General features: G+C 53.7%; 2 protein-coding genes, 1 long non-coding RNA gene and 1 other non-coding gene across 9 annotated transcripts in view; 3 read left to right on the forward strand and 1 right to left on the reverse strand.

The window, feature by feature from the left end:
• The window catches only part of LOC132435924 (BICD family-like cargo adapter 1), a 97,429-nt gene extending 95,356 nt beyond the window's left edge, over nucleotides 1-2,073 (forward strand). For 3 of the 4 annotated variants that reach the window (XM_060028170.2, XM_060028171.2, XM_060028172.2), the window contains one exon: nucleotides 556-2,073. In XM_060028170.2, the coding sequence (XP_059884153.1) occupies nucleotides 556-717 (162 nt within the window). In that variant the 3' untranslated portion in view covers nucleotides 718-2,073. The remainder of the gene's footprint in view (nucleotides 1-555) is intronic. The other variant, XR_009521681.2, reaches the window with a different exon arrangement.
• A 680-nt stretch (nucleotides 2,074-2,753) lies between these two features.
• On the reverse strand, nucleotides 2,754-20,171 carry RAB35 (RAB35, member RAS oncogene family). 3 transcript variants are annotated; one of them, XM_060028174.1, is made up of 6 exons: nucleotides 19,978-20,171; nucleotides 14,520-14,570; nucleotides 11,182-11,305; nucleotides 6,556-6,680; nucleotides 6,343-6,467; nucleotides 2,754-5,058 (listed from the first exon to the last, which is right to left on the reverse strand). In XM_060028174.1, the coding sequence occupies exons 1-6, from the start codon at nucleotides 20,027-20,029 to the stop codon at nucleotides 4,930-4,932; spliced, it is 606 nt and encodes a 201-aa protein (XP_059884157.1). In that variant the 5' UTR covers nucleotides 20,030-20,171; the 3' UTR covers nucleotides 2,754-4,929. The 3 variants fall into 3 exon arrangements, with proteins under 3 accessions (XP_059884157.1, XP_059884158.1, XP_059884156.1); XM_060028175.2 differs by lacking the exon at nucleotides 6,343-6,467; XM_060028173.1 differs by lacking the exon at nucleotides 19,978-20,171 and having other exon boundaries at nucleotides 14,520-15,687.
• Nucleotides 20,172-20,312: 141 nt separating this feature from the next.
• On the forward strand, nucleotides 20,313-25,607 carry LOC132435926 (uncharacterized). Its single transcript, XR_009521682.1, has 3 exons — nucleotides 20,313-21,090; nucleotides 21,259-21,345; nucleotides 24,686-25,607. It is a non-coding gene; the product is annotated as an uncharacterized lncRNA (long non-coding RNA).
• TRNAG-UCC (transfer RNA glycine (anticodon UCC)) lies at nucleotides 23,142-23,213 on the forward strand. Its single transcript has one exon. It is a non-coding gene; the product is annotated as a tRNA-Gly (tRNA).
• Nucleotides 25,608-26,839: the final 1,232 nt, after the last annotated feature.

Consider the following 26,839-nt stretch of genomic DNA (forward strand, 5'->3'; position numbering starts at 1 on the left):
AGCAGTTCAGGCTGGTAATAATTTGAAGGGGATGAAGGGGCAGGAAAAGCCCCCTGTGGCCAGGATGTTAGGCTGGAGAGCTGGCAAGCTGAGGCCACCCCAGGGTTTGGTGGGGGGTGGGTACCAAGTGAGAGGTGCCCACCCAGACCCAAGGGGACACAGGAAGCAGGACAGAGAGGGCCGGTCACAGGCAAGGCTGAGCACTGGTGTGGGCTGGCAGGCTGGGTGGAGAGGCAGACAGGCAAGTATCAGCTGCGGCCATCCTCTGGGCCCACAGAGACACACCTGGTCTGCGGGGTCAGCCGAGGGAGTAATATTAGTGAGAAGCCAGCCCAAGCCCTGAGGAGACTGGAGGTGCCGCGTGGCTACTGTTGTGTCCCCGCACTGCATCCACACTTGCTGCTTGCTTGGTCGCATCGGGGCAGCCGTGGCTGCAGCCGCTCACTCATCTCATCCCTCATCCTCATCTCTCGTGCTTCCTACATTTGCCACCTCCCCGCGCACCCGCAGCGCCGGGTCAGAGCTGCTCAGCCCCCTCCGCTCTGCCCTCTGCAGGATGACATGCACAGGGTCATTGACCGACAGCTGATGGACACGCACCTGAAGGAACAGAGCCGGCCTGCTGCTGCCCTCTCCAGGGCCCACGGCTCGGGGCGTGGCGATGAGCCCAGCACCGCTGAAGGCAAACGGCTCTTCTCATTCTTCAGGAAAATTTAAACTGGGAGGAGTCAGGCCAGCAAGGATGGGTGCACTGGAGGCGACTGAAAAGGGGGCATGTGAGCAGTGCACCATGTGTGCACACCAGACCCCACCCCCAGGCCAGGCTCAGCAGCCGCGCTGCCCACCCACACAGGGGCCAAGTCGTCCAGGAGGGCCCACTCGGCCTCAGAAGGCTGCTCTCAACAGAGGGATGGGCAGGAGCCTTGTCCCCACTGCCTGGCCACACCCAGCCTGGGCTTCCCTGGGATCCGCTGCTGTTGAGCAGGGCTCGGACTGCCTCCAGAGTGGCCCCTTGGTTGGGCTTTGCTGCTCAGACCTGATGGATCACAACCCACCCCGCCTACCCCTCAATGACTCCCGTGCCCAACCCCAAGCACCGTTGCCCTTCTGCTTTGGAATACGGGGAACGGAAGAAATGGAGGCCCTTTCTGCATGCCTCAGGAGGCCCTGGCTGCCCCCAGCTGGTCTGAGCCATGGGGGCCTAGTCCTGCAGGGCACCAGGCCCCAGCCTGAACCCCACCCTCCAGCAACGCCTGGCCCAGGGAGGAAGCGGCCCCTCACCCGCGTGCATGCACCTCTGCTGGAGCACCTACGGGCCAGGAGCCCCAGCCTGTGGGGCCTGACGGCTAGGGCTACGCTCGCACTCGGCCACAGCGGGCCCTGCCGGGGCTTGGCTGAGGCCACCCCGAGCCTAAGAGGGAGAAGGGCCTGCCCCAGCCCCTGCCACTGCTGCCCTCCCTCCCCCACCCCCTCCAGTGCAGGCCTTCCTCCTCAACAGGGCCCGCTGGAGGCTTAGCCCTCAGCCCTCTCCCCTTCCTGGCGCCAGGGCTGAGAGGGGTCTGCTCCTCCCACAGGCCCCTGGCACCCCTTACCTAGTACAAGTTCTTGGCTCGGCCAAGCAAGTCCAGGCCACAGAATGGCTCCAGAGGGGTCTGTGGTCAGCCATTCCACCTCAAGGGCAGTGTTGGCACCACGGGGTGGACGCCTCCACATGCTGCCCACCAGGCCCACAGAAGGACCAACCCGGCGACCCGACTCCTGATCCTTCCTCAGCGACCACTTCACCTTCTCTGCTGAGGCCCTGACTCAGAGGCACCCGGACTGAGCCAGCCCGCAAGCCGCTTTACAAAGGCTCGTCTCCCTCACAAGGGAAAAGCACAGCAGGGATGAGTGGAAAGAATGTACCTATAGATATGTACATACCACAGTGCTGTAATTTTGTATGTAGCAATCATGTAAATACATGTATGGATTTTATAATATACATATTATATATGAATCTATAAAGGCATATTTTTAGAAAAACAGCACACCACTGCTTCTTTTGAAAATAGTCTCAAGAATAAAATGAATTTCTACAGAGCTTCTCGCCTCAGTCACTGGGTACCTAGAGGGGGTGTTTGGGCAGAATGCAGCTTTACGTTTTCGAACCGCTGGCTGGCTGGCTGTGAAAAGGCAGTGATAGTGAGTCACCCATGCACCTGGGAGGTCACCTCATACGTTGGTGCAAAATCAGTGGATTCAGCCAGGAAAAGGCACCTCCCCTGGAGAGTGGAGGCAGCCCATCAGTGACAGTTGTTTTGTGAGCAGTGACCCAAGGCACCATGTCTACGCCCACCCTGGCCCCGGGCTCCCTGCCAGCGCCGCAGCTGCCCAGCTACAGGCAGGCCCTGCCAGCACCGCTTACCAAGCCGTGAGCAGATCCAACAGCTTGGCAGAAACTCTGAGGCAGAAAGAAATCACTGTAGGCAAAGCTTCCGCTGCATCCTTCTGGGCACACGGAGAATAAACATGGCATTTCCCCTGGCATCTTACCACATGTGCTCCCGGCCAGAGGGGAAGCTCAACCTGGACCCACCTTTCATGGAGAAAACAAACTTGGCTTCTGAAAGCATCCCTGAGCCTTGATGGGCACCTGTGCAGGACTCAGACTAGAACAAACAAGAGCTGGACACAATGGGTGGGAAGCAGCCAGGCCCACCCAGAGCACAGCTGGAGGAGAGGAAACAGACCCTGGAAGAAAATCTGGCAGCTTGAACCTTTATTTTTAGTATTTTTTTAAAAAGCATAATTAGAAACTTTCAATACAGAAATAATCCTAGCAAACCATTTAAAAGTTTTGTTGTTCAACAGGAATTTCACATCAGGTCCACCAGGATGCCGGTCCAGCCCTGAATTCCCCCTCCCCCACCCCCCATTCATGTGTGTGACACTCAGCGGGACAGGCACACTGTCATCACCAAATCAGCCCACCACCTGGGTCTGGATGTCCAGTTGCCAGAAGCCACGGTGGCTTCTAGCCTGGGCTGGAAACTTCCAGGACCCCCTCCTCTTGCCGCTTGAATTTGCAAGCACTGCCACACCAGTGTCACCTCAGAGCCGAGCTGTGGCCCACCCAGGAGGCCTGAGCTCTCCACACCCTCCACGGGACCTGTGGTCACCAGGACGGTCCTGAGGATGGAGACCATGCTGTGGCTCTCAGCACCCCAACCAGACAGGGCTACCTGCTGTCACCCCCACAGCACCGCCTTCCCAGGCCCAGCGCTCCCACCTCATCCTGTGGCTCCAAAGTGAAGGCCTGTCACACAGAACTATGGGCTTTTGGCAGTTTGGGGAAGTGGAGAGACAGGACACAAGAAACCCCCAGTTTTTTACTGATTGAAAACCCATCAACAGTGACATGGAAAATGTGCAGTGAGATCTGTGATGTGATTGTCCAATCAGGGCTTGGCCTGGAAATCACCTAGGAAAGGAAATCTCGTAAAACACATCATGGTGTTGAAATAAATTATTCCCAGGTTACGTGATCCTTTTAGAGGAAAGGTGAATGAAGCGTCTCGAGGGGGTGGCGGTGACAGTCATCAAGTGCAGACGACCCTGGTTTCTCCTCCAGGGCACCACGGTGGGTCAGAGCTGGCTCCCAGCCCCAGCGGCCATTCCTTCCCATTCACTAAGAAATCCTCATGCTACCTTTGTACTAAAACAGTCCTGTCAGTGATCCAAGGCTACCTGCGTGCAGCTCAGAGACATTGTCCCCACAGCCCAGCGGCCCCTGGCACCCACTCCCCACACTCAAAGGTGCCTGGGGCTGCATCGGAGACCCACGACTCAGCGGGAGGCCCTGGGCCGACAGAGACCGGGGTGGAAGGCCCCTCCTTTCCCACCAGCAAACCACCGGGAAGGCAGAGCCGCTCAGCCAAGAGCCCGGCTCCATGATGACAGGAAGCCATTCAGTTTTTCTAAAAACACTGGACCCAAAGTTGGGCGGCCACAACTTTTGATGCTGTGCCAACCAAACCTCAGTAAGAGAAAAAGAGTATGAGGAACTTAATTCATTTGATTTGGCTTCATTTTTCTTTATCTGTTAAAATGATGCTCCTTAGTCCCCCTGCAAGCCCATCCCTGCACAAACACACCCCTACCTTTCTGTTGGAACCAAAACAGGTTGGTATATAAATTAGAAGCCACGGCTCCCTTGGGTTTGTAGCTCAGAGGCATCTGGAAGGCAGGACAAGAAATCCGTTGGCCAAAGGGCAGGAGTGACTCCTTCTGTGGAAATGAAGGGCCAGGCCTCTGATGGGAACCCCAGGCCCACTTCAAGGCCAGGTTTCCTCAGCTGCCAGAATGGTTACAGGATGGGATGGAGAGGGGAGGGAGCTGGGCCGGCAGAGGCCCTGAACAGGGGTGAGCCCCTACATGCCAGGGACAGACACCGACAGCCTGCAGGAGAGAACGAGTCACGTGGAGCCCACTTCACCAGCCCAGGTTGGCAAAAGGTATGTCTAGCATGTAATCCTGTCCCCTCAGGAAGCTGCTGGCAGTAAGTTGGGGTTGGGTGGGGAGGGGGTGTCGCAGCAGGCTGGCATTAGGGAGGCAAGAGCCAGAGCAGGACAAGGGTGATGCGCTGGTTAAAGCAATATACATTATGTACAAACTCCGGTTAATCAGTCCGCTTGGCTGGCAGCGTCCTCGCCGGGCCCAGGCGCCTTGGCCGGGGGGCAGGGGCGCCAGAAGGGAAGGGCAGGCTGTCCAACACCTTCTTGGCACTCGATGGGGGAGGGGAGGAAGTGCCGATGGCGCCTCCCGGTACAAAAACGTGGAGAGAATTCTTTAAATAACGGCACGAAACAGTGTCCCCCAGGAGAGGAGCCCCCTGGCCTGGGGCAGGGGGAGTGGCCGCAGTGCAGTCTCTGCAGTGGGCTGGGGGCATTAGCAGCAGCGTTTCTTTCGTTTACTGTTCTTCGTGAGCTTCACCACATCGTTCTGTTGTTGCTGCTGCTGTTTCGCTAAGTTGTCTTTCTTTGCTCGGAGGACCAGCTCTGTGATGCAGTTGAACATCTGTGAGGGTGAAGGAGGCAGGGCAGGCCTCAGACCAGCGTGGAGGCCCCATCACAGCGTGGCCAACTCCCTGCCTCCCCAGGCCCAGCTTTCTAGTTCTACAGGTGAGTTTTTTTTGTATGTGTATCTTCAAACCCTATCTAGAAGGAGGTGGTGAATTATAAAGGTCAAAGAGGAACAACATCAAAGACCTTTGAGCTACGTCTCAGGGAAGGGGTTTTCCAGTCTTTCTCTTAAAGGAGAAAGAACTCCTTTCCTTCAGTTGGACTCCAGACAACACAGATAAAGGTGCCCCTGCGATGGACCAGAAGCACCCAGAGCCTGCCCGCTCCACGCTACCTCCCTGCACACCCTGCCTAGAACCTTCCCCGGACCACCCCACAGCTCTCCTCCACTTCTGGGAAAGGTAGCAAGTATGTGACATAATTTGCTTCACTCATTCCCGCAACCCGGGAGGCAGAGGCTCTCACCCCACCCCAATCTACACAAGCAACAGTGGAGCGTGGAGAGGACTCAGGGCCCCGCCACAGGCCCCTAAGTGGAAAAGCCCACACTGTGACCCCAGCCTGACGCAGGCGCCCGGGGTCCCTGCAATCAGGCAGCCCGAGCCCAGGATGCAGTGGGATCTGGCGCCCCTGGGCTCCACACCCCACAGGCAGGACCCTCCTGAAGCCATGAGGGCAGCCAGCCTGGGCTTGTGGCAAAAGGTCCTGCTTTTCTCCAAAGACTCACAAGCGCTTTCCAGCAGCTGCAGCATTAAGTGACAGGAGGCTGCGCCGGTCTAGAGGCCCAGCCAGTCTGAGGGGATGTGCCTCCCCAGATGCCTTTGGGGGCTCGCCCAGACACCCACCCAAGCAAGCTCTGGAGGCCACAGGAAAGCTAGCTGGTCTCTACAGGAGGCCAAGGCCCCAAGGAAAGCCAGAGAGCAGGAAGAGGTGACAGTGGGGAGGGACGGGGAGGCAGAGGACTGAGTGGACACTGTGCACGGCTGTGGTGTGGAGCACGTCATAGTTTGACTCAGCTTCTCACGAGCTGGAACCTGTTTCCCATTTGAAACATGGGACTAATTTACCTCAGAGGACTGGTGAGATATGAGGTGGCACCTGTAAAGAGCCTAGCACAAGGCCTGGCACACACAGGAGGCACTCATTCAACGGCCGTTACTGTGATGTTTTCTGTCGGCCACCTGGATGCCCCGGGCAGGCCAGGGTGGGGCAAGGAGGCCATGGTGGTGGAGCAGAGCTGGGCCGTGCTCACCCCCTGCCCCTCCGGCGCAGGCCTCACCTCTTCCACGTTGACATTCTCCTTGGCGCTGGTCTCAAACAACTGGATCCCCATCTGCCCGGCGAATTTGTAGGCGTCTTCTGTCTCCACCACCTTCCGCTCAGGGTCGTCATTCTTATTCCCCACTTCAAGGCAAAGCAGGGTCAGCCCAGCCCCGTGGGAACGCCCTGCCACCCTCCATCCCACTGTCTACCCTGCTGGGTCCAGCCTCACCTAGTATCCGGCACACGTCATCACAGTTCTGGTTGATTTCGTGAAGCCACCGCTTGACGTTGACAAAGGATTCGGCGCTGGTGACGTCATAGACCACGATCACCCCGTGAGTCCCCCGATAATATCTGTAGGGCCAGGGTCTGCGTCAGAGCTTCAGCCTAAACAAGAGTAGCCCCTTCGCAGGACCCGCCTGCCCGCATCCAGACAGCGGCTGGGAAACGGCGAGGGGGCGAGTGCTTTCCCCCAGCACGCCTGGTGTCTCCTCTCCCTCCGGCCTCGGCTGGACATCCAGAGCCCAGCCAGCAGGTAGGCCGCCGGCAGCACTGCTGCTCATGCTGCTCCCCAGGCACGGTAAATGGGGAGCGCTCGGCCCTGCGGTGGCCAACCAAATCGTTCAGAGGCTGCCAACAGCTTGAAACTTCTTTGAAGTTGTTTTATTTTTAAAATTCAGGCGATGTTTGCATTTGACATCATATTACCACTGTCCTCTTTTTAACATTCAAAACTTTTTTCTGTCCTCAAATCTGTCATAGTAAAATGCCATTCCAAGAACACGCACCACTTGTGAAGCCTGCCAAGGTCTGTTCTCACTCCCCTGGGGGCAGGTGGGCACCTCCCCTCCTGCCACTCCAGGCTCATCCAGGCCGGGGGGCAGGTAGGGCATGGAAATGACCTGGGCATCAGGACGCATCCAAAAGCACAGACCCCGGCGCCTACGGTCAGCTGGAAGGTCTGCAAGGCAGGAGGATGTGAACATTCCTCTCCAGACGCCACATCCCCCTTCACTCACATGGTTCAGGAGGACAGATGGAGGACATCAACCCTGGAAGGAAGAGGAGGACAGAGCCTCACACTTCTCCAGAGAGCCTTCACTGACCCAGTGGCCAGGTGACACCCCTTACCCTGACACGTCACATCACCCAGCGCTGCAGAGATTCTCACTCACCAGGGGTTTCTGAGAACAATGAGGGTAAGAACCACTGCCTGCAACAGGCCGTGCTCACGGGTAGACGGGGACTCCCCCCCGACCCAGCCCATAGCGCCTCTGCCCTCCCGGGGCTCATCAGGGCCCCAAGCCCGTAGGAAAGCAGCCCCTCCCAGGTGGCGGTTCTGAGGCACCACAGGCTGCACGAGGATGGGGCCGGCCAGGCTGGCAGGTGCAGCTGTGCTCTCACCTGCCTGCCCGTCAGCACTCTGGCTGACCCCTCACAGTCGAGGCCCGATCACAGGACACAGGTCAGACGAGCTCCATCTATGAAAGGCTGTGGGGCCCTGGGAAGGTTACTGCGTGCACCTCATGGCACCTCGGTTTCCTCAACTGTAAAATGGGGGTACTAGGACTCTTGGGGTGATTGTGAGGACTAAGGAGATAATACATATTTCCACAAGGGCCAGCTCTTTATTATCACTATTACTATTCCTTCAGTGACAATCTGGGCCCCCGACACAGATGGAAGAAAACCAAGGGACAGCATGGCAGGCAGCAGCGATAGCAGCTTCCCCAGGCCGGCCACCAAGGCAGTGAGAAAAGCCCAGCCTCTCTCACGACCCTGGCTCTCCACCCTCAGACACCCGCTGACATCCCCCAGGAGCTTCATCTGCCCGCAGCTCTGCCTTCCTGGGGACACAGCGCCCTGCCCTGGGGAGCCCGAACAATCAAGCCATCCAGGCCCTGCCCCTCCCTGCCCCCTAGAGCACCAGGTCATCACCTGGGTCCACCTGGTGGACACCCACCTGAGCAGGTGCAGGAGAGCATGCCGGGAACCGGTGAGGACAGATGATTGTCCCCCTCCAACAAAGGACATGCGAGCAGTGGACTGTGTTTCCAGACCCTCCTTTGCTGAAGACAGTTGAAGATGCCAAGAAATACCTACAGCCGCGGCCCCAGCACAAGCCCCCACTGCTCCCCGGGACCCTCCGCCTTCTCTGGGACCCAGGCAAGGGGGTGTCACCCGAGAGAACCAGTCCGGAGCTCAGAGCTCGGGCGAGGAGGGCACCGGTGTGCTGGGCTTCCACCTCCTCCTCCATCAGTCATCACGTCCACGCGCCACAACTTGGCTCTATGCCAGCACAGCGCCAGTGCTTCACACCCACGACCTTACTGATCTTTGCCACACCTGGTACAAGACAGGAGGGTCACCACGTCACCAGTGAGGATGTAAGGCTGAGTGGAGTGAACTGCTGCAAGCCACAGCCTGGGTCTGAGCCCAGGGCCAGGTACGGAAGGGGCTTCCCTGCCTCCGCCTCGCCCTCTGCCCTCAGCACCCCACCCCAGCCCGTGCCCCCAGCCACAGCTCAGGGTCAGTGAACCCCAGCCACCAGGAGGCAAGAAACAGTGAGGGGGACAACAGGGTGTTCTCAGCAGGCTAACAGGATGCAATTTTAGTTTCTCTTTTAATGCCCTGAATCAGAAAAGGCCACGTTATTGCCCCCTGATTGCCCCAATCCTTGGAAGAGAACAAACTCCTGAAACAAACTCCAGACTCCTTCCCTCAGCCCGCAGGCAGGCCGACTGGCGTGCGGCACTCCCCCTTCCCGTGCAAACCCAGATTGCCTGCAGGCAGCGGAGTTCTCCCCCAGAGGATGAGTGAGGCAGTTCACCCTCTTCCCGATGCCCTGGAAGGAGCTGACCTCAGGATGGCCGGCCGGGCAGGGCCGTGCTTCTCTGCTGAAAGGGCTCAGGCTCCCCCGCCCCACTGCCCTGCCTGGAGCATTTCTTGTGGCCACAGGCCCAGTATCCTCAGATGCCCTGAATTCCCTGACTGGTTTTAACCCACAGGAGGCACCAGAGCATCTGCCGTCTGCCTCAGCCCCGGCCCCACTCCCGTGGCGGTGGAGGGCCAGCAGAGAGCAGAGCTGTGGACCAGTTAAAGGCAAGAGCTTCGGCATCAGCCAGACCTCAGTTCAACTCCTAACCAAGCAAGCTAGGTTACTTCACCCTCTCTGGGCCTCAGTTTTCTTGTCTGTAAACTGGAGATAATCACAGGACTTTTTATCAGGATTAAATGAAATGAAGCAGGTAAGGTCCTTGGCGACAGTCCCAGCCCAGAGTAAGGATATCTGGGGGTCAGTGCCCGTTCCTCCCGACCCCGACAAGAGGTCTTGGTCTTATTCAGGCCTAGATGCTTGGGCTGCCCAAAGCTCATGATGTCTGTCCTACCCCAAGGACCCCCTGACCCCAGCTGCCCTCCTTAGCTGAGGCCTCATTGGCAGCTACCAAGACACAAGGGGGCTCAGGCAGCTCATCGGGAAGTAGTTGCAGAGACCTGCCTTGGGCAGCCCCCAGGACTGGGGACCCCCGGGGTCTCAGGGAGTCACAGATCCTGGCTCGTGTGCTCACCACAGGGCTGGCCCAGTGACAGAAGCCCGCCCCCGGCCTGCTCAGGCTCTGGCCCCTTGAAGCCCCTTGACCAGGGCCACCCATCCACCCAGCTGGCACCCCTGGACACCCCGACACTCCCAGCCACCACCGTGGGGGCTCTTCGACCCTCACACTTCCCACCCCTCAGATCCTGAGCCACCTCTTAGATGGGTGGCCAGCCGGGGGTCTGCCCCATTTTCACCCTGCCGGGAGGAGACGACACTCCCTCGTGCCTTCCCAAGAGCCCCACTCACACAGGCTCTGCTGGGGGAGGCAAAGGAGAGGCCGATGGAAGAAGCGACTACTCCAGGCCAGGCGCTGGCTCCTGCTCTGCACACACCCCAGTGTGGAGCGCAGGCGCTGCCCATCACAGGGAGCAGGACCCCCTCGGAAACTCCCTCGTTTGTAAAACAGGGATGATGAGAGTACCAGCTGCAGGGAGCTCAATGGCATCATCCATGTTCACACGTGGATGTCCCCAAGCACACTGGACTTGGCATTAAAGCAAATCCCAAAGACAAGCCCCCTGGGAAACTGAAGCATAGAGTTTAGGCAACTTGCCCAAGGTCACACAGCAGAGCAAAAATGTAAATTCCCAAGTGTCTGCCTTCATAGCCCTGCTCTTTCCTGGAACCTGTTCCATTAACCAACAGCCACTCCACAGGACCCCTGCTGTCTGGCGCTCCAGCTAGGTTTTCCTCCTGTTTACAGCTAAGAATTACAAAGGTACTGCAGCAGCAAAGGAGGACAGCCCTCAGCATGAGCTGGGTTCCCAGTAGACAGCTTTGGGGAGGAGGGGCCACCCAACGGCCTCCTACCTACCAGTGCTCCTTCCAGGCCTCCCAGCAGAGGGAAGCCCCCTCCCGGAAGTCAGGGTGGTGACGGGAGCCTGCACGGCTGACCTCACAACCCCGGCTGTCACAGCTGACACCTAACAAGAGCACTGTCATTGCCTAAGTGTTTCACCACCTGGCAAAGCCAACATCACCACTGCTACCCCATTTTAAAGACAAAGGAACCAAAGGCCAGAGGGTCAGCGGACTGGCGCACGCTGTCCCACCACGCCCCCTCCTCTTCTTGCAGCCTCAGGAAGAGGAAGGACCCCACTTGACGCCACCCACTGCAGCCGGCAAGGAGCTCACCTCCCAACAGTCGCGGGGGCCCGCCCCAGTGGCATTTCTATCGTGACCCGGCACTAGTGGCTCAACTGTGTCTGAATGTCGGTGGCAAGGGGTCTGAGCAGGAGCGGGGCTGGCCTGACTCACGTGGAGGTGATGGTGCGGAAGCGCTCCTGCCCGGCCGTGTCCCAGATCTGCAGCTTCACTTTCTCCCCGTTGATCTCCACAGTCCGAATCTTAAAATCCACTCCGATCGTGGTGATGTAACTGCCTGCACACACACAGATGTTAGCAGGGCCCACAGGCCGCCCTGGTCAGACCACGCCCTAAATGGCACAGGTGACCCTGGGCTCCACTGTCCCGCCCCGCTCACTCCAAGTGCCTGGAGGACACAGCCCTGAACAAAAAAGACAAAGTCCGAGCCCCAAGGTGAGGGCAACAGACAGGATACAATGAAACAGTGATAAAGAAGACAATTTCAAGAGCAACGAGTGCCACAGAGAAAATAAAACAGGGGACGTGACTGGGGGGAGGGGACATGCCCCTCTACTAGAGTGGCCGTGGCATGGACGCATTCACTGTGGCCTGGGAACGGTGGGAGCCTATGATGCATTCCGGGCTTCTCTTTTCTAGTCCAAACATTTTAAATGACCCACAAAATTAACTTCCTGAAACATAAGTCATATGCACACTACTATATGTAAAATATATATATCTATATACAAATAAAACAGATCACTAATAAGAACCTATTATATATATATAACAGGAAACTACTCTGTAATACTCTGTATGGGAAAAGAATCCAAAAAAGAGTGGATATATGTATTTGTATAACTGATTCACTTTGCTGTACAGCAGAAAATAACACAACAGTGTAAATCAGCTATACTCCAATAAAAACTAGAAAAATAAAACTAAGTCCCACCCTGCAATTTGAAAAACACTGCTCCAGGCAGAGGAGATGGCAGCAAACGTAGCAGTGGTGTCGGGGGGGGGCGGGGGGTAGTGGCCTGAGGTCAAGCACACGGAGGGAGGCAGGTTCGGGGTGGAGGTGAGCAAGGCCAGATCTTGGCCTTTGTGCCATTTTCAAGAGCTTGGACTTTCTCTTTTGTGTGTGACAGGGAGGCACTGAAGGGTTTAATCCAAGCATGAGAGCTGCATTGTAAATAGCTCTCTTGGGGCATCTGTGTGAAAGATGGAGTTAAAGAGAATTTTTGGCAACAGAATAGTCCTGTCCAGGCTTACAAAGGCCCGAATGCTAGAAGAGCCCATGTTCTCACTCCATTTGGAGCTGACAGTGTGACCCGGTGCCGCAGACAAGACACACACACAACTGACTCTCTCTATCAAGTGTGTAGAGTGGATAGGAAAGGTCAAAGTTCAAAGTGGGGTGGAGATCAAGGAAGGCTCTCGGGCGCAAGTCACATTTAGACCTGGCTTGAAAGAATAGGTATGATTTCAAAGGCTGAGATTAGCTGGGGGAAAGACATCCCACCCAGAAGAAAAGAACTGAGGCAGCACAGAGGACAAGGCGGCATCTGGCTCTCTGCGGGGACTGGATTACACCAAGGAGAGCAGCCCAGCACCTAGTGCTGTGGGCACCTGATACACAGCTGATGGCTGAATAAGTGAGCGAGCTAGTGAAAACACAGAAAAGCATGAACAGACAGCATGAGGTAGGAAGCTGGAAAGGTGAACTGAAGATAGATTATGAAGGCCAGTGGTTTTCAACAGAGGATTGTTGAGTCACCCCCCAGAAGACACTTGGAAATGTCTGGAGACATTTTCGGCTGTCACAACTGGGAGGGGGAAGGGTGCTGGCATCTAGTGGGTGGAGCCCAGGGATGCTGCTCAGCATCCTTCAATGCACAGGACAGTCGCCACAGCAAAGAGCTACAGGGCCCAGAGCATCAGTGGTGCTACAGTGGAGAAACCTTGCTGTGAACTCTGCTCACTTGAGAGGACCGCTGAGGTTTTTAAACAGAGGAAACCCTGCCAGAGACATGCATTAGCAAGATAAACTCAGCAGTCTGGTACGGGATGGGCAGGAGCTGCTGTAATGCTTCGGGCTAGAATCAACAGCAGTCTGAACTGGTAGTAGAAATGGAAAGGAGGAGAGAGGTTGCAAAAGAGAACCCTCCAAGAGTTGAGAGCTGACAGGAGGGGGAGTCAGAGGGACATAAGGAGGAAGAGGAATGTTTTCCAGCACAGTGAGAAGTGCCCACTAGTCACCATTCTCGAACAGGAGACAACGACAAACCCCTGGTGTTTACTGAGAGATTACTTAGTCCTGGGGAATCCTCGCAGTAACCCTACGTGGGAGGGATGGGGATTGGTCCCACTTTTAAAGATGAGCTGAGACTCAGTCACACTCACGGTCACATAGAGAAGACAACTCTTTCCAATGTCATGCCACCAGGGGTGTGCAGGGCCACTGTGAGGAGAAACCCACCTCTCCCTTCCTCAAGAGAGAGGCATCCACCACGTAATCACTTCCTAAGTGAAGCTCGCCCCTCAATTGCATCACGGGAATTCCCAGAGGTAGTCACACATCAGTCCTCGATCAGAGAGGCCAAGACAGCCCAAAGCCTCTGCACGGAACCTGATGTGCTCGACCAATGAAAATGTGCCCCACTTCACCAGTGATCAGGGAAACACAAGACTGAACGAGCAGCACTTTTTGCCTATCAGCTGAGCAAAAATGAACACCACTAAGACCTAGTACCTACCAGCATTGACAAGGGTCTCTTTAGACCCCTTCAACTTAGTACAGCTTCTGTGAAAGGCGAACTGGCAGTACCTGTGAAAACTTTAAAAGCACATACCCCCTGACCTAGTAACTCCACTTTCATGCAAGAATAAACACACAGTGTGTCCCAAGAAATACAGCACCACTTAAAATAGAGGCAACTAGAAAGCATGCACGCATCAAGAACACTGTTACGAACAATGTGCATCCCTGAACAGCCCAGGAAGCTGCACAGCCATTCAAAAGTACCACAGGTCTGCATGTAGACGTGCAAGGATGATCCTTGATATGCCGAGGGGAAGGCAAGTGACCGGCCCACAGCGTGTGGAGTCGAGTGAGAGACACATCACACTGAGCAGAGGCTACCAGGGTACCCAGGATGGGGGTGGGGCAGGGGGTGGGGAGCAGTGCTCCTTTTTCACTGTATTGAGCCTTCCTGTTTGACACTTTATACAGGCATGTCCTAACTTGTCTTTTTCTTTCTTTTTTAAATGTTAGGACACAAAAAAGACCCTGAGTAGAAAAAGGATGGGCCTGCAGGAGGATTTTTTTGAACAAGATAGATGAAGACCGACCACAGAGACTTCTAACCTACGCCCCCTCCTCCTCCTCCCCTGTCTGGCAATCAGAATGAGGAACTTTTCTGACGTTAGGCAGAGGCCAGGGTGTTCTGGCGCCAGGGGAAGGGATGTTAAAACCAAAACACCCGGCAGCATCCCAGCGGCACACTCACCTGAGAAAGTGTTGTCTGCAAAACGTAACAGTAAACTGCTCTTGCCGACACCTGCAGGGGAGAAAGCAGGAAATGAGAGGAGGCCCGGGTCCCCACTCCAACCCCTACCCCTCTTCAGGGAGATGGTCCCGAGTCCTAACTCTTCAGAGGCAGAGCAGCACCCATCTTCCTCCCCAACCAGCCTGCACCAGAACACCTCTCCCCTTGGATCTCTGACCTCTTCCTCCATCTCAGTGTAAGACACGAGCTGGGCCCGTGTGAGGGCCAGGCCCAGCAACCCCAAGGAAGAGACCCAACGACGGACACGAAGCAGGGGAAGGCCGACCAAGGGATACTGGCCCCAAGGTGTGTCTAGAATGCAGTCCCTGGAAAATGCACATCACATGTGGAGCTTCGGTTTGGTGAGAGACAAGGGGCTGCATGGCTGCAAAGCACCCTGGAGATCCTCAGGGCTATTCTGCACATGAAGAAAGTGAGGCGCAGACAACTTGAACCGACTGTCGGCCACCTTCACCCCGGCTGATGCCACGGGTGGCTACATGGGCGGCGAGGGGGGCGCCCGCCTGACACCCCTCAGCTCAGGGGTGCTCAGGGTGCTCAGACCATTTCACTTCCCACAGTCTCTCCTGTTCCAAGAACAGGCAGAACCGTCATAGGGGTGGCTTCCCTTCACTTCAACACACGGCAGCTTTAGCCTCCAAGTGCACCTGTCCTGTGCCCTGTGTCCTCCTGTCTCCGCCCTTGCCCTCCCCCCAAGCCAGCTGGGTCAACCGAGCACAGAAGGAAAGCACTAGCACATGCAGGGCACTGCGTGCGGCTGGCACTCGGATGTTCCTGCAAGTCCAGCTGCATCTATTAAGATGAGGTATCAGAGGCTCCAAGAAGCTACACGGCTTGTCTAGGGGCCTCGGCAGGGGCGTGGAGCTCGATCTGAATCCAGGGCTGTCCACCCTGGAGCTCCACAGCTCTTGCCAATACATGCTGCTTGGGAGGTCTTCTTGCATCTGCTTCGGGAAGTGGAACAAAAAAACCCATAGTGGCTCCTGTGTCCCACGCCTGTCAGAGTCTTAGCAGCAGTGCTATCAAAGCTAGACAAGAGAAGATCTTAACCCAGGGTCTCAGACCCCACGCCTACGCCCCCAGCTAAGAGCGAACTTTGAGTGTGTGTGCCTGGCTGTGGGGAGGAACCCGTGCGCTCACCAGATACTCAGAGGGAGCTGCCGTTGCCCCATTCCCAGCTGACCCAGGCGTCCTCTCTGGGCAGTCCTCTCTGACGATCTCCTCTGGGGACCTCTCCAAGTGGGTGAGTCGCCCAGCGATGCCCAGAAGAACTTGTCTCATGGAGTGAACCGGAGTCTGACCATCCTGAAGACAGGCTGGGCGCAGCTCTGAGCAGACAGGTGCCGCAGCCCTGGTCCCCGCCGCTCAGCCACAGCCTGCCGCGCTGGGGCCACTTCCTCTGCAAGGCTTCCTGCCCAGCCTGAGGAGAGCCCCAGTCCTGGGCTAGTCCCTCACGGCGCTCTGACCAGCGCCAACATCCCATCGGCCCTGCCGGCTCCTTGCTTCCTCCTGGAGCCTCCTGGCCCGCTTACTCAGCAAAAACCTTGTGTCTGAGCCACTGGGCCATGAGTTCCTCTAGGAAGGAGGTCTCGCTCCACTTGCCCTGCACGTTCACGGGGCTGGAAGCTGGGCCCAGCACTCAGTAGGGGCCAACAAGACACTCTTTAGTGAATTTATGACTAAGCCAATGCCAATCACAGACAGCCATGCTACCCAACGCTACAGCTGCAGCAGTAAAAGGAGCCCAAGCAGAGGTGGTCAAACTTTCGGGGGGCGGCAGCATCCTTTTTTTAAGTTAAATGGTATCTGACTCACATACGTCTAAGGGCGGGGGGTACTCTCTGCGTGAAGCAGCAGCGTCCCCCCAGCTTGGCCTCTCCGGGTGCTCTTCATTCACCCCAAGTTCATCTGCAGAGCTGCTCAAAACCACTACAGTCACCACGTCAATGGCTTCTTCAGGCCAGCACCCACCTCTGGCCTTGCTCTCCCCCCTGAAAGGAAGGGAAACCCATGCAGAGAAACACCGTTTCCTAAATACCCCTGAAGAAGCCACCTTAGGAACACACGCTGCTACCATCCACCCTGCAGCACCCGCCCAGGGGAGGAAGTGACGGGTACCAATCTGCCTTCACCACAGCCGAAGTCAGCAGCTTTCCAAGGGCCATGTCCAGCACGCACCCCGACAGGCCAGCCCCATCACCCTCAACCCTGCAGAGAGCACAGGCCCTGGCCCTTGATGCCTCTTGGTAGCAGGGAGACAGATTCTCTCTGCAAAAACCTTACCCCCCACTCTCAGTCACCACTGCTCTCCCTGCATCAAACTCCTTCTTGCCCCTGCCTTCTGCCTCTTGCCCTACACAGATGCTCTGGTCCTCAAAATGCCTCCATAGAAGCCCCCACCCTTGGCCGTGCTCCTCCCTTGCGCTCTAGTTCCCTCATCCCTCTTTGCTTCGGTTCTAGACTGTTGGAAACTCTTAGACCTTTGAGTAACGTGTTCTCAGGTTTAATCCTGGCTCAGGAACTAATTCCCTGTATAGGATCAGACAGGTCACACACACACCGCACCCCCGAGCCTCAGTTCACTCATCTGTGAGGTCGAAAGCTTCAATTAGACCTTCAACAGCCACTGCGGCCTCCAGGTTCTAAGGATGAGTCTGGCTGGCCCCATGGATCGGACGAAATGCTGTTACAAATCAGAGCCAATGTCAGAAGAGCATAAGAGAGAGTATACAATCTTAGGCACAAACAAGAGCTGCAAAAGCTGAGGGGTTGTATTCCAGAAGCGTGTACAATGTGGCAGAGTGGGAAGAAGAGCTCTAGATTTATACAGAAAGAAACTTACACTCATTGAGCGCCTACTGTGTGCCAGGCCCCACACCAGCTGCTCACAAAGCGTCATGTGCATTAACTCCTGGCTTTGCCTCTGAAGAGCTGTGTGACTTGGGGCAAGACAGTCAGCTACCCTGAGCCTTAGTTTCCTTATTTGACAAACCACACAGGCAACGTGTAAGGATCAAATGAGAGAGTGTCTATGAAATCGTTTGAAAAACCTTAAGGAAGCATCACATAAGGAGCCAGGTTCAGGGGAGGGCGTGATGTTAGTCTCCTTGCTCAGTTGCCAAAGCTTAGTTTGAACTTCCATGGCTACCATCTCCCAGCCTCATAAGCATCGGGCTTTGAGTATCAGCTCACTGTCAGGAGAAATTAAACTGTAAAACATCCATCTCCTCTACACAACGTAGTCCTATACGCTCGGACTGAACAAGGAACCAGGTCACATAAATCTTGACCCAGCGAGTCTTCTCCCACACCTAACTTCTGAGTGAAAAATCAATACACCATGCAAAATGTACAGTGAGAAAGGGGCCAAAACCATCCCCTGGGTTTCACCAGGGAGAAAAGCCAATAGGGTGCATCTTCTGGCTAAGCTTATGCTTTTCATTTTTGTATATCAATACACAGGCCCCAGATGTCTTGCAGAGGGATAGGGACCTTGACCATGGTAGCCTGACTTTAACTCCAAAAGGAGAGAAATCACCCTGGTGCCAGCCCCTCAGAACCAAGGTGAGGGCTGAAATCAAAACCTGAAAGGCATAAGCCTCAGGACCCCGTGAAATGCCCGAGGCCATCTCCAAGAGCGAGGCTACATAGCTTGTCTGGTTTTCTTTCATTCAAACCACAAGGAATCCATCCTCCACCTTTCTAACTCCTCCCCCAGCCACAGCTACTCTTCATCTCCCTAGTTAGCCCTAACTTTTCTCCCTTCCACCAGCAGCCTCAGAAGCCTCAGCCACCCTTCACCTGATCCAAACCACCAGCCACGTCCCAACCCGGCTCCACGGTGAGACCACGACCCACCCACCTTCCTGGTCCAGCTATGACACCGTCACAGCACTCCCACATCAGGGTCTGACAACCCCTTTGATTTGGTCCCCTTTTCTTAACAATCGATGGGTTCCACCACCAACCTGGCCCCTGCCTCCAGTAACATGACACTGCTGCCAACACTCAACTCAGGTCTGGTCTATAAGTCTGGCACGTTCCCAAGCCTCCCTCCCCATCATAAAATCCCAGCAACTCAGCTATGCTCCCATAAACCTCCTGGGGCCTGCCTCCCTGACCCCTTGGTCACCCCATAAACCTGCTTACCTGCCACACTCCAAACACTTCTAAAACCCTCCACCCTGGGACTTCCCTGGTGGTCCAGTGGGTAAGACTCCGCGCTCCCAATGCAGGGGGCCAGGGTTCGATCCCTGGTCGGGGAACTAGAGCCCACACACATGCCACAACTAAGAGTTCCCATGCTGCAACTAAGGAGCCCACCTGCCGCAACTAAGAATTGGCACAGACTAAATAAGTAAATAAATGTTAAAAAAAAAAAACTTCCACTCTTTCTCAGAAACCAGCCTATCTTTTCTTAAGACACTTGATATTCATTCATTCATTCAATAAGTATACACTAGGCATCTACTGAGTGTGAGGCACTGCACTAGGCACTGGAGAGGGAGCTAGGAACTCTACAGGAGTGTATAAATGGTCAAAGCACTTTTGTAATGTTGGCCAACCCACCTCCAACACCCGTCTAGCAGCAGACAGTATGTAACAGCAAACACACACTGAGCACTCACTATGTGCCCGGATCTGTTTTGAACACTGTGTGTGCATTATCTCATTGAATACTCAATCAGCCCAGTGAGGTAGATCCTATTACTATTCCATTTTACAGATGAGGAAATGGAACCATACAGAGGTAATAATGCAGCAGGAATGTACCAGGCTCTGCACAAAGTGCTTTACCTGTCTTACCTCATTTAAACCTCACAGGAATCCCATGAGGCAGGTTCTGGGAATATGCCCATTTTACAGAGGAAGAAACCGAGGCTTACAAAGGCTACTGATAACACATCAACAGCTAACGTCTAACTGGAGCTCACTTTCTGCCAGGTCGAGTACTAAGCACTTTTCCAGCTGTATCTCATCCAATACTCACACCACCCACCGAGGCAAGTCCCCACTTCTCAGATGAGGGAACTGAGGCTCGGAAAGGCGAAACAACTCGCCCAAGGTCAGAGTGAGGAAGCTGGTAGCCCCAGGACTAGAACCCAGGTCTCTCCAACTCCAGAGATCGCGCGACTTGACCAAGGTCATACGTGAGGCAGGGACCGGCGCGGCGAGTGGACCGGGCGCCCAGCCCCAAGCCTCGCGCACCCTGCTCCGCAGCCCGGCACCCCAGCCTCACCTCGGCGCGGCCCGGAGCCTCTCCGCGCGCCCCTGGGGCCGCCGGCCGCCCCGCCCGCCCCGCGCGGGCCGGCACCTCCCCGACTGCCTGTCCTCCCCGAGGCTCCTGCGGGCCGCGCCCGGCAGGGCCCACGCCGCCTCCGGCCGCTGCGGCCCTTACCGCTGTCGCCGATAATGAGCAGCTTGAAGAGGTGGTCGTAGTCCCGGGCCATGGCGGGCGGGGGAGGCGAGCGCTAGCGGGCGCGGTCGGTGCTGGCCTCGCGATCCGCAGCTCCCTCCGGGGTGCTCCGGCAGCGGCGGATCCACTTCCCGAACAAACAGCCGGAACTGACAGAAACACCTCCCTCCGCTCCCCCTCCTCCTCCTCCTCTTCAGCAGCCGCCGCCGCTGCCACCACCTCCCTCCTTCCCGCCCCGCCCCGCCACTGCGCAGGCGCAGCGCCTGGCACCGCCTCTGCGCAGCCGCGGTCGCGGCCAGCCGCGCCCTCTCCGCGCTCACGCACTGCGCATGCGCTCTGGAAGGGTCTCGCGGGCGCTGACTGGTCTTCCCTGCGTCCCGTCTGTGAACGTCGCCGCCGCCAGCCCTCCGCGACCCCCTGCCCGGAAGTCTCGGAGAGCGGAGCTGCGGTCGAAACCTAACTGTAAGAAGCCGAGAGTGCCGGAGAAGCCGGGCCGTGGTCCGGGACGGACTCGCTTCTTCATCTTCAAGACTCGCAAGCGCTGCGGAGAGAGAAAGACTGGCAGGCAGTGACCGGCGGGGCGGCTCTTAGGCCGAGCTCCCGGTTTCTCGGGACTGGGGACTCGGACACTTCGCTCCCTTCTGTCTGGACGCTGCCTCCGGGGTGCTGGCACCGGGCCCTCCACCGTGTCCCGGGGCTGTGGACAGGACGCCTAGGCGGCTGGAGGCTGCGGAGTTTTACAGGACAGGAGCCGGGACGTAGTGTGTTAGGAGTGTGGCCTTTGACGTCAGCGCTGGGGCGAAGTCACATCCCAGCCCTGTGACCTCTTGAAGCCTAAGTTGCCCCGTTGGTAAAGCTGGGTGGGTGGTTCCAGATTCAGCGTCTCTTCCAGCTTGACACAGAACTTGGGAGATGAATGACCCGGCGTGTAAGATGCACCCCTGGGATCGACAGCAGCAGCTCCCGCGGCTTCAGTTGCACACCATCTACAGATAATACTTCTCCACATCGCGTGGTAGGAAGACCTGGGCCGCAGAGGTTAAGCGGTATTCGGTTTATCATCAGCCCTAGGGTTTTTTTTTTCCCCGTTTTAGAGTAAGTTCCTGCACTAAAAGTAGGACGCGCCTACCGCCATCCTCATTTGTAGAAGGGAAAAAAATTGTTACTTATAAGTTCTGTACAGCCCTGTCCCTTTCTAGTCAAGTACCTGTTGGATATTTCTACTTGTTTTCTCAAACTTCTTTTTATCTTGACTTTATACAGAATACTGCTTGTGGAGTTTTTTTAAATGTACAGAAGATTACCAAAAAGCACAAGTTACTGTTTTTCCCTCAGACCCACTCCTCACAGGTAACCCCTGTTAATAAGTTTCTTGGATACCTTAAAATGCTTAACAAATATTTTCTGAATGCATAAATGTCCTTCAATGAATTTTCTTTGCCTGTGCAATCACATGTGTATGTAAGTTGCCTTTTCTCTTTAACAACATACTTAAACCTTCTGTCATTTCACAGCAGCAGGGTACTGGCACTCCATCATATGGTGGTATTTAACCACTCTGCTGTTGATAGGCATTCATGTTTATAATTTCTTGTTATTATAAACAGTGTTGCAGGGAAGATCCTTGAACAGCACATGGAGTGTCTGACTCAAACTTTGAGTTGTTTTTCCAGAAGCTGAGAATCAGCCTGGTGATGACAAAAGAACATGGACTTGGGATCCAAAAGTACTAGCTGGGAGGGGAACTATTCATATGATCACTGAAAAAAATGCTTCTTGGTCTGGGAAAGGTTAGTGGGATCGCCTTTGATCCAACAGTTTTAGGAAATATAAGGGAAGAAAGAAGCCTCAGAGTATTCCCCAGGCAAGCACATCCTCCCCTGACCAGCCAGTGAGGCAGGTCACTCTAGATCATCTTCTCAACCTGCTCTGGAATCAGAGACTTTGGTTCAGATGCTTTAGAATCCTGGCTCCATCTCTTAAAAGCTTCGAGATTTGGAAAAGTCACATCACAATGTCTCAGAGCCCCAGTTTCCTCAGAATAGTTGTAAAGATTAGAGATATGTTTGCAAATTACCTGGCTCATATAGGCATGTGATAAACAGTAACTAATGCTGTTAAACCAAGGTCATTTTCCACTGACTCATTCATGCTTTCGGCCATTTCCTGTTGCAGACTCAAGCACACATGCCCAAGGCAGCCTCCTGATATCAGGACTGTAGGATACTTTGAAGAAGTAGAACAGAATTGGCCATTATCCAGACTCCTGACTTGCCTGCCTTCTGGAAAGCAATAGGCATTAATTCCTTCATTTATTCAAGTAGCCATTTAATGAGTACTCACTATTTATTATGTGCCACAGACTATAGGGTAGAGCTTTTCCATTCCAGGAGCTTTCAGTCTCATTAGAGATAAGACACACTCATGAGAAATAAAATATACAAGACAATGCAAGAGAGGAAATAGCTGTCAAGCAGTCTAGACTTCAGAGGAGAGCTATCACTTTCAGCTAGAATGATGGGGAAAGGATTTCATCATAAAGATTTCATGATGGAATTGGAATTTAGAGAGCTGTGAATGGCGGGTGTATTTAGATAGCTGCTGTCACAGCCGTAAGGATCATCTATTTTAGCTTTGAGGGAGAATCCCCTGCAGGCCAGGATGTGTGCCTGGCTCCCAAAAATGAAACTGTGAGCACATTTTTCTCTAGAAACATTGTTTTAAATTATCTAAACTACAATTCAATGACTGGAGCTATGTTATGGTAGCTAGATTATAAAGTCTATATTTAGAAATAGACATAAACTTTTGTGATCTGAGGTAAGTAGCAGTTATGTGCCACTGATGGGAAACTTTGTTCCACTGTTCTGAACAGCCAGCTTACAGATGAGCTTTGCAGTACCACCTGTTCATACATTAGAAACTACAATAGGGAAGCATTGAAAGTTCTTGAGCAGAGGAGCAATATCAAAATCTTTGGGGAAAGTTATCTGGTGCAAGCATGCAGGACGGATTTCAGCTGCAGAGCTATAAAGGTTACTGCCGAAGCCCAGGTGTGAGGTAACAGAAGGAAGGGACAGATGCAAAAGATAGTATGCAAACGATATCTACCAAATTAGTGTTTTTTAAAAAATCACATAGGGAATTCCTTGGTGGTCCAGTGGTTAGGACTCTGCACTTCCACTGCAGGGGCCCGGGTTTGATCCCTGGTCAGGGAACTAAGATCCCACAAGCCACGTGGCACAGCCAAAAAAAAAATAATAAGATAAAAATCACAAAATTTACCTGACAACTGGATTCCTTTGCTAATTCAGTAAGTATTGTGTGCCTACTAGGTGCCAGGCACTGAAGATGTAACAGGAACAAAACAAAGCCCCACCCTCGGGGAGCTTATGGTACAATTGGGGAAGATGAGTCAACGTACATTTGAGGGCTCACTGTGTGCCAGGCACTGATGGAGGAGCTGGAGATGTAGCAGTAAATAAAGCTTTAAAATCCCTGCTTCTGTGGAGCTTACATTCTGAGAATGCAAATATGTGTTAAAAGGAAAAACCAAGGAGTAAGGGGGACAGGAGTGTACACAGGTTTACAGAACAGAAAGTGATGCCGTGGAGGGGTGGGTATATACTGTTCATTCAATAAGTTTGGTTGTGAATGAAAAGAGAAATGGAGTGGCTGGTGAGAACAGTGGGGTGAATAAAGTATTTTTCAGGATAGCGTAGGTAGAGGATTGGCAGCCAGTGAACAGTAAGGACTGAGCAGTAAGGGTAGAAGGAAGATGGGTTAAGAGCACTTTAAAAAGCTCAACTGGCAAAGAGGAGCGTAAAGAAGTGTGGTGTCAGAGGCTGAGGGTAAAGGAGAGGGACCCTCATGCCTGAGGTGCCTCAGGGTAGCAGTAGGAGAGATGAGGGCCAGTGTGGCGGAGGCCTGGAGGGAACCTGTGAAATCCACAATTCAGACTGGTCAGCAATGGATTCTAAAGTTGCTGAAATAGGTATCGAAGGAGGAAGCATATGCTGCCATCATGTAATGGGGGAATTCGGTGTAAACAAGAATTGAGAGGGCAGGTACGCTGAATGTCGGACTTCAAATGAGTGGGATGGGGCACCGTCCAACATGCCGGTCCAAGAGGGAAGGACTAAAGGGAACCATCTGGTCTCTCCCTTTGATGGGACTGGGAATTGGCCCTTTACCCCCTCACCTGCATGCCTGAGGCCATATCAAGAGACTTGGCAATCGCTTTGCCCTGCGCTTCGGCAGCCCCCTCAAATCAAGTGACCATGAAGTTCCTTGACTGCAGGATGATCCTTGACCATCCTGATATCCGCTGGGGACTAGCACATGGTAGGCACTTGGTTTCTGTTCAGTTAAAGTGAAGCCACACAGAATTTAAAGAGTTAGAAGGAACATCAGAAATAATCCAGTTTAAAAAAAAGAATCTGGTTGAACTCTCTTGGAATTTGCTTTCTGTGAGGAGTGGGCCAAATTTGGGGTCTGTCACGTTATCAGGGTCAAACCCCCTCCCACTAAACCCTTCAGTAGGATTTTTCTCCCATCTTCGAGATTACGGTTTTCAAAGTATGGGCTGGGGACACCAGGACTCCCTATGACCCTTTCAAAGGATCTGTGAAGTTGAAACATTTTCACAATACTGAGATGTCATTTGCCTTTTCCACTCATTCCTTACAAGTGTACAGTGGAGTTTTCCAGCGCCTGCATGATATGTGACATTGCAGCAGACTGAATGCAGAAGGAGACATGAGAATCCAGAAGTGAAGAGGCTTGCAAAAATGCAGAGCAATGCCACTCTCCTCATTAAAATGGCTTTTGGGAGATGCAAGAGGGAAGACATATGGGAACATATGTATATGTATAACTGATTCACTTTGTTATAAAGCAGAAACTGACACACCATTGTAAAGCAATTATACTCTAATAAAGATGTTAAAAAAAAAAAGACCCAACACAGCCAAAATAAATTTAAAAAATTTTAAATATAAATAAATAAAATGGCTTGTTTTGGAAAAAATATCTGTTATGGTTATTTATGCTAATATGTAATGGATTTATTCTTTTTAAACGAATTAATAAAGCTTTTATAGTTGACCAGTTTTGCTGTCTAAGATGGTAAGTATCAGTAGGCAAATTACATATAAGCCAGAGCTCTTTGGGTCCTCTATCATCTTTCACAGTGTGAAGGAGTCTTGAAGCAAAATGTTTGAGCAACTCTGGGTTAGATACTGCTGCACCCAGCTTCCCACCTCCCTTTTCCATGGGAACCAAAATGGTAAGAAAGATCTAACGTAGCTTATGACCAGGCTGCCATCTCAACCAGAGAGCTCAGAGCAGCATCACAAAGTGACCGGTGTTTCCATGCAGACACACTCAGGAGTCTCACCCAGAAATCCCACTGAGCTAATAATCCTTGGACCAGTTTTTCTAGTTTCCTAAGCTTTGTTAATATCAACACTACCCTTCCACCAGGGAGGCCTGCAGGGAACCCTCCTAGCAGCTGAGAACCACCCAGTGAAATAACTGCGCTCCACCTCTTCTGAAAGGTGAAACCTAGTCACTCCAGAGAGCCACACGCCAAGAACTTGACTGTTTCCTTTGTTAAATTCACCTTCCAAAAGTATTTTTATAGTATGGCCCTGGGACGTGGTGACTAGAGTTATCAAGAAATGTGGGTTTTTTCCAGTTCTGCAGCCAACTGGCCACACAACCTCAGAGACGCTCCTTTCCTTCCATACCTCAACTGTACTCATAAAACAGGGACAGGCTCCTGGCCTCTCCTGTCGGAAGCACTGCTCCAGCAATGACAGGGGAGTGCTTTCCAGCCCAGGCACAGTGAAGCCCCAACCATGTGCTTACACACCTCTTTTTCAGTGTTTTAGATATTCAAATGCAGTAATCACTCTGCAAGAAAAATCTGATTTTAAGTTAATAGCTTTTCAAACTTCAGGCTCAAAACATTAACATCTGTAAATTCTGGGTCCAGCAATTACCCCCTGGATAAGAGCACTGCACTTGCGACGCACCTTAAATGGTACTAGGTGCCCACTGTTCAGTCCATTTTTGTCAGTATACCTCACTTTAATCACATCTTCCACATATGCAGCACCTCCCGCGTGCCCAGCCATGTATGGAGGGCATTACCTCATTCACTCTAGACAAGCCTGTGAGGCTTGTCACTGTACTGTCACTGTACAGATGAGGACATGGGCTCAGAGAGGTTAGGGGACATGCTCTGGCTTAATATGTAGTGGTCATGGTTTAAACCTGACTTCCAAGTCTGTGCAGCTCCACTAGGGCGCTCTGTACTAGACTTTTTTTTTTTTTTTTTTACTTATTTTTGGCTGCGTTGGGTCTTCGTCGCTGCATGCTGTCTTTCTCTAGTTGGGGCAAGCAGGCTCCAGAGCGCAGGCTCAGTAGTTGTGGCGCACAGGCTTAGGTGCTCCGCGTCATGGGGGATCTTCCCGGACCAGGGCTCGAACCTGTGTCCCCTGCACTGGCAGGCGGGTTCTTAACCACTGCGCCACCAGGGAAGTCCCTGTACTAGACTTCTAAAGCAATAGCTGCGTTTCCTTAAAAATATTTTAGAACCTAGATCTTTAAGTTAGGCTGGCTCCTGTTTTTCTTATTGTTCTTATTTAGAAAGAATAAGAACATGTAGCAGTTAAAGACCAGTCTGCACAGAACTGTACTCAGAAGAAAAACATTCCCAACTGTCTGTCTTGTTTTGAGATCAGCTCTCAGTAAAATAACGTCCCCAAATCCCTGCCAATAAAATAGTGTTGACCCTGCAGGTCCCTTGCCCTTCTCCCAAGCCCTCCGGCATCACAGC

This window comes from Delphinus delphis, chromosome 13, assembly GCF_949987515.2.
Source record: "Delphinus delphis chromosome 13, mDelDel1.2, whole genome shotgun sequence".
Lineage (NCBI taxonomy): Eukaryota > Metazoa > Chordata > Mammalia > Artiodactyla > Delphinidae > Delphinus > Delphinus delphis.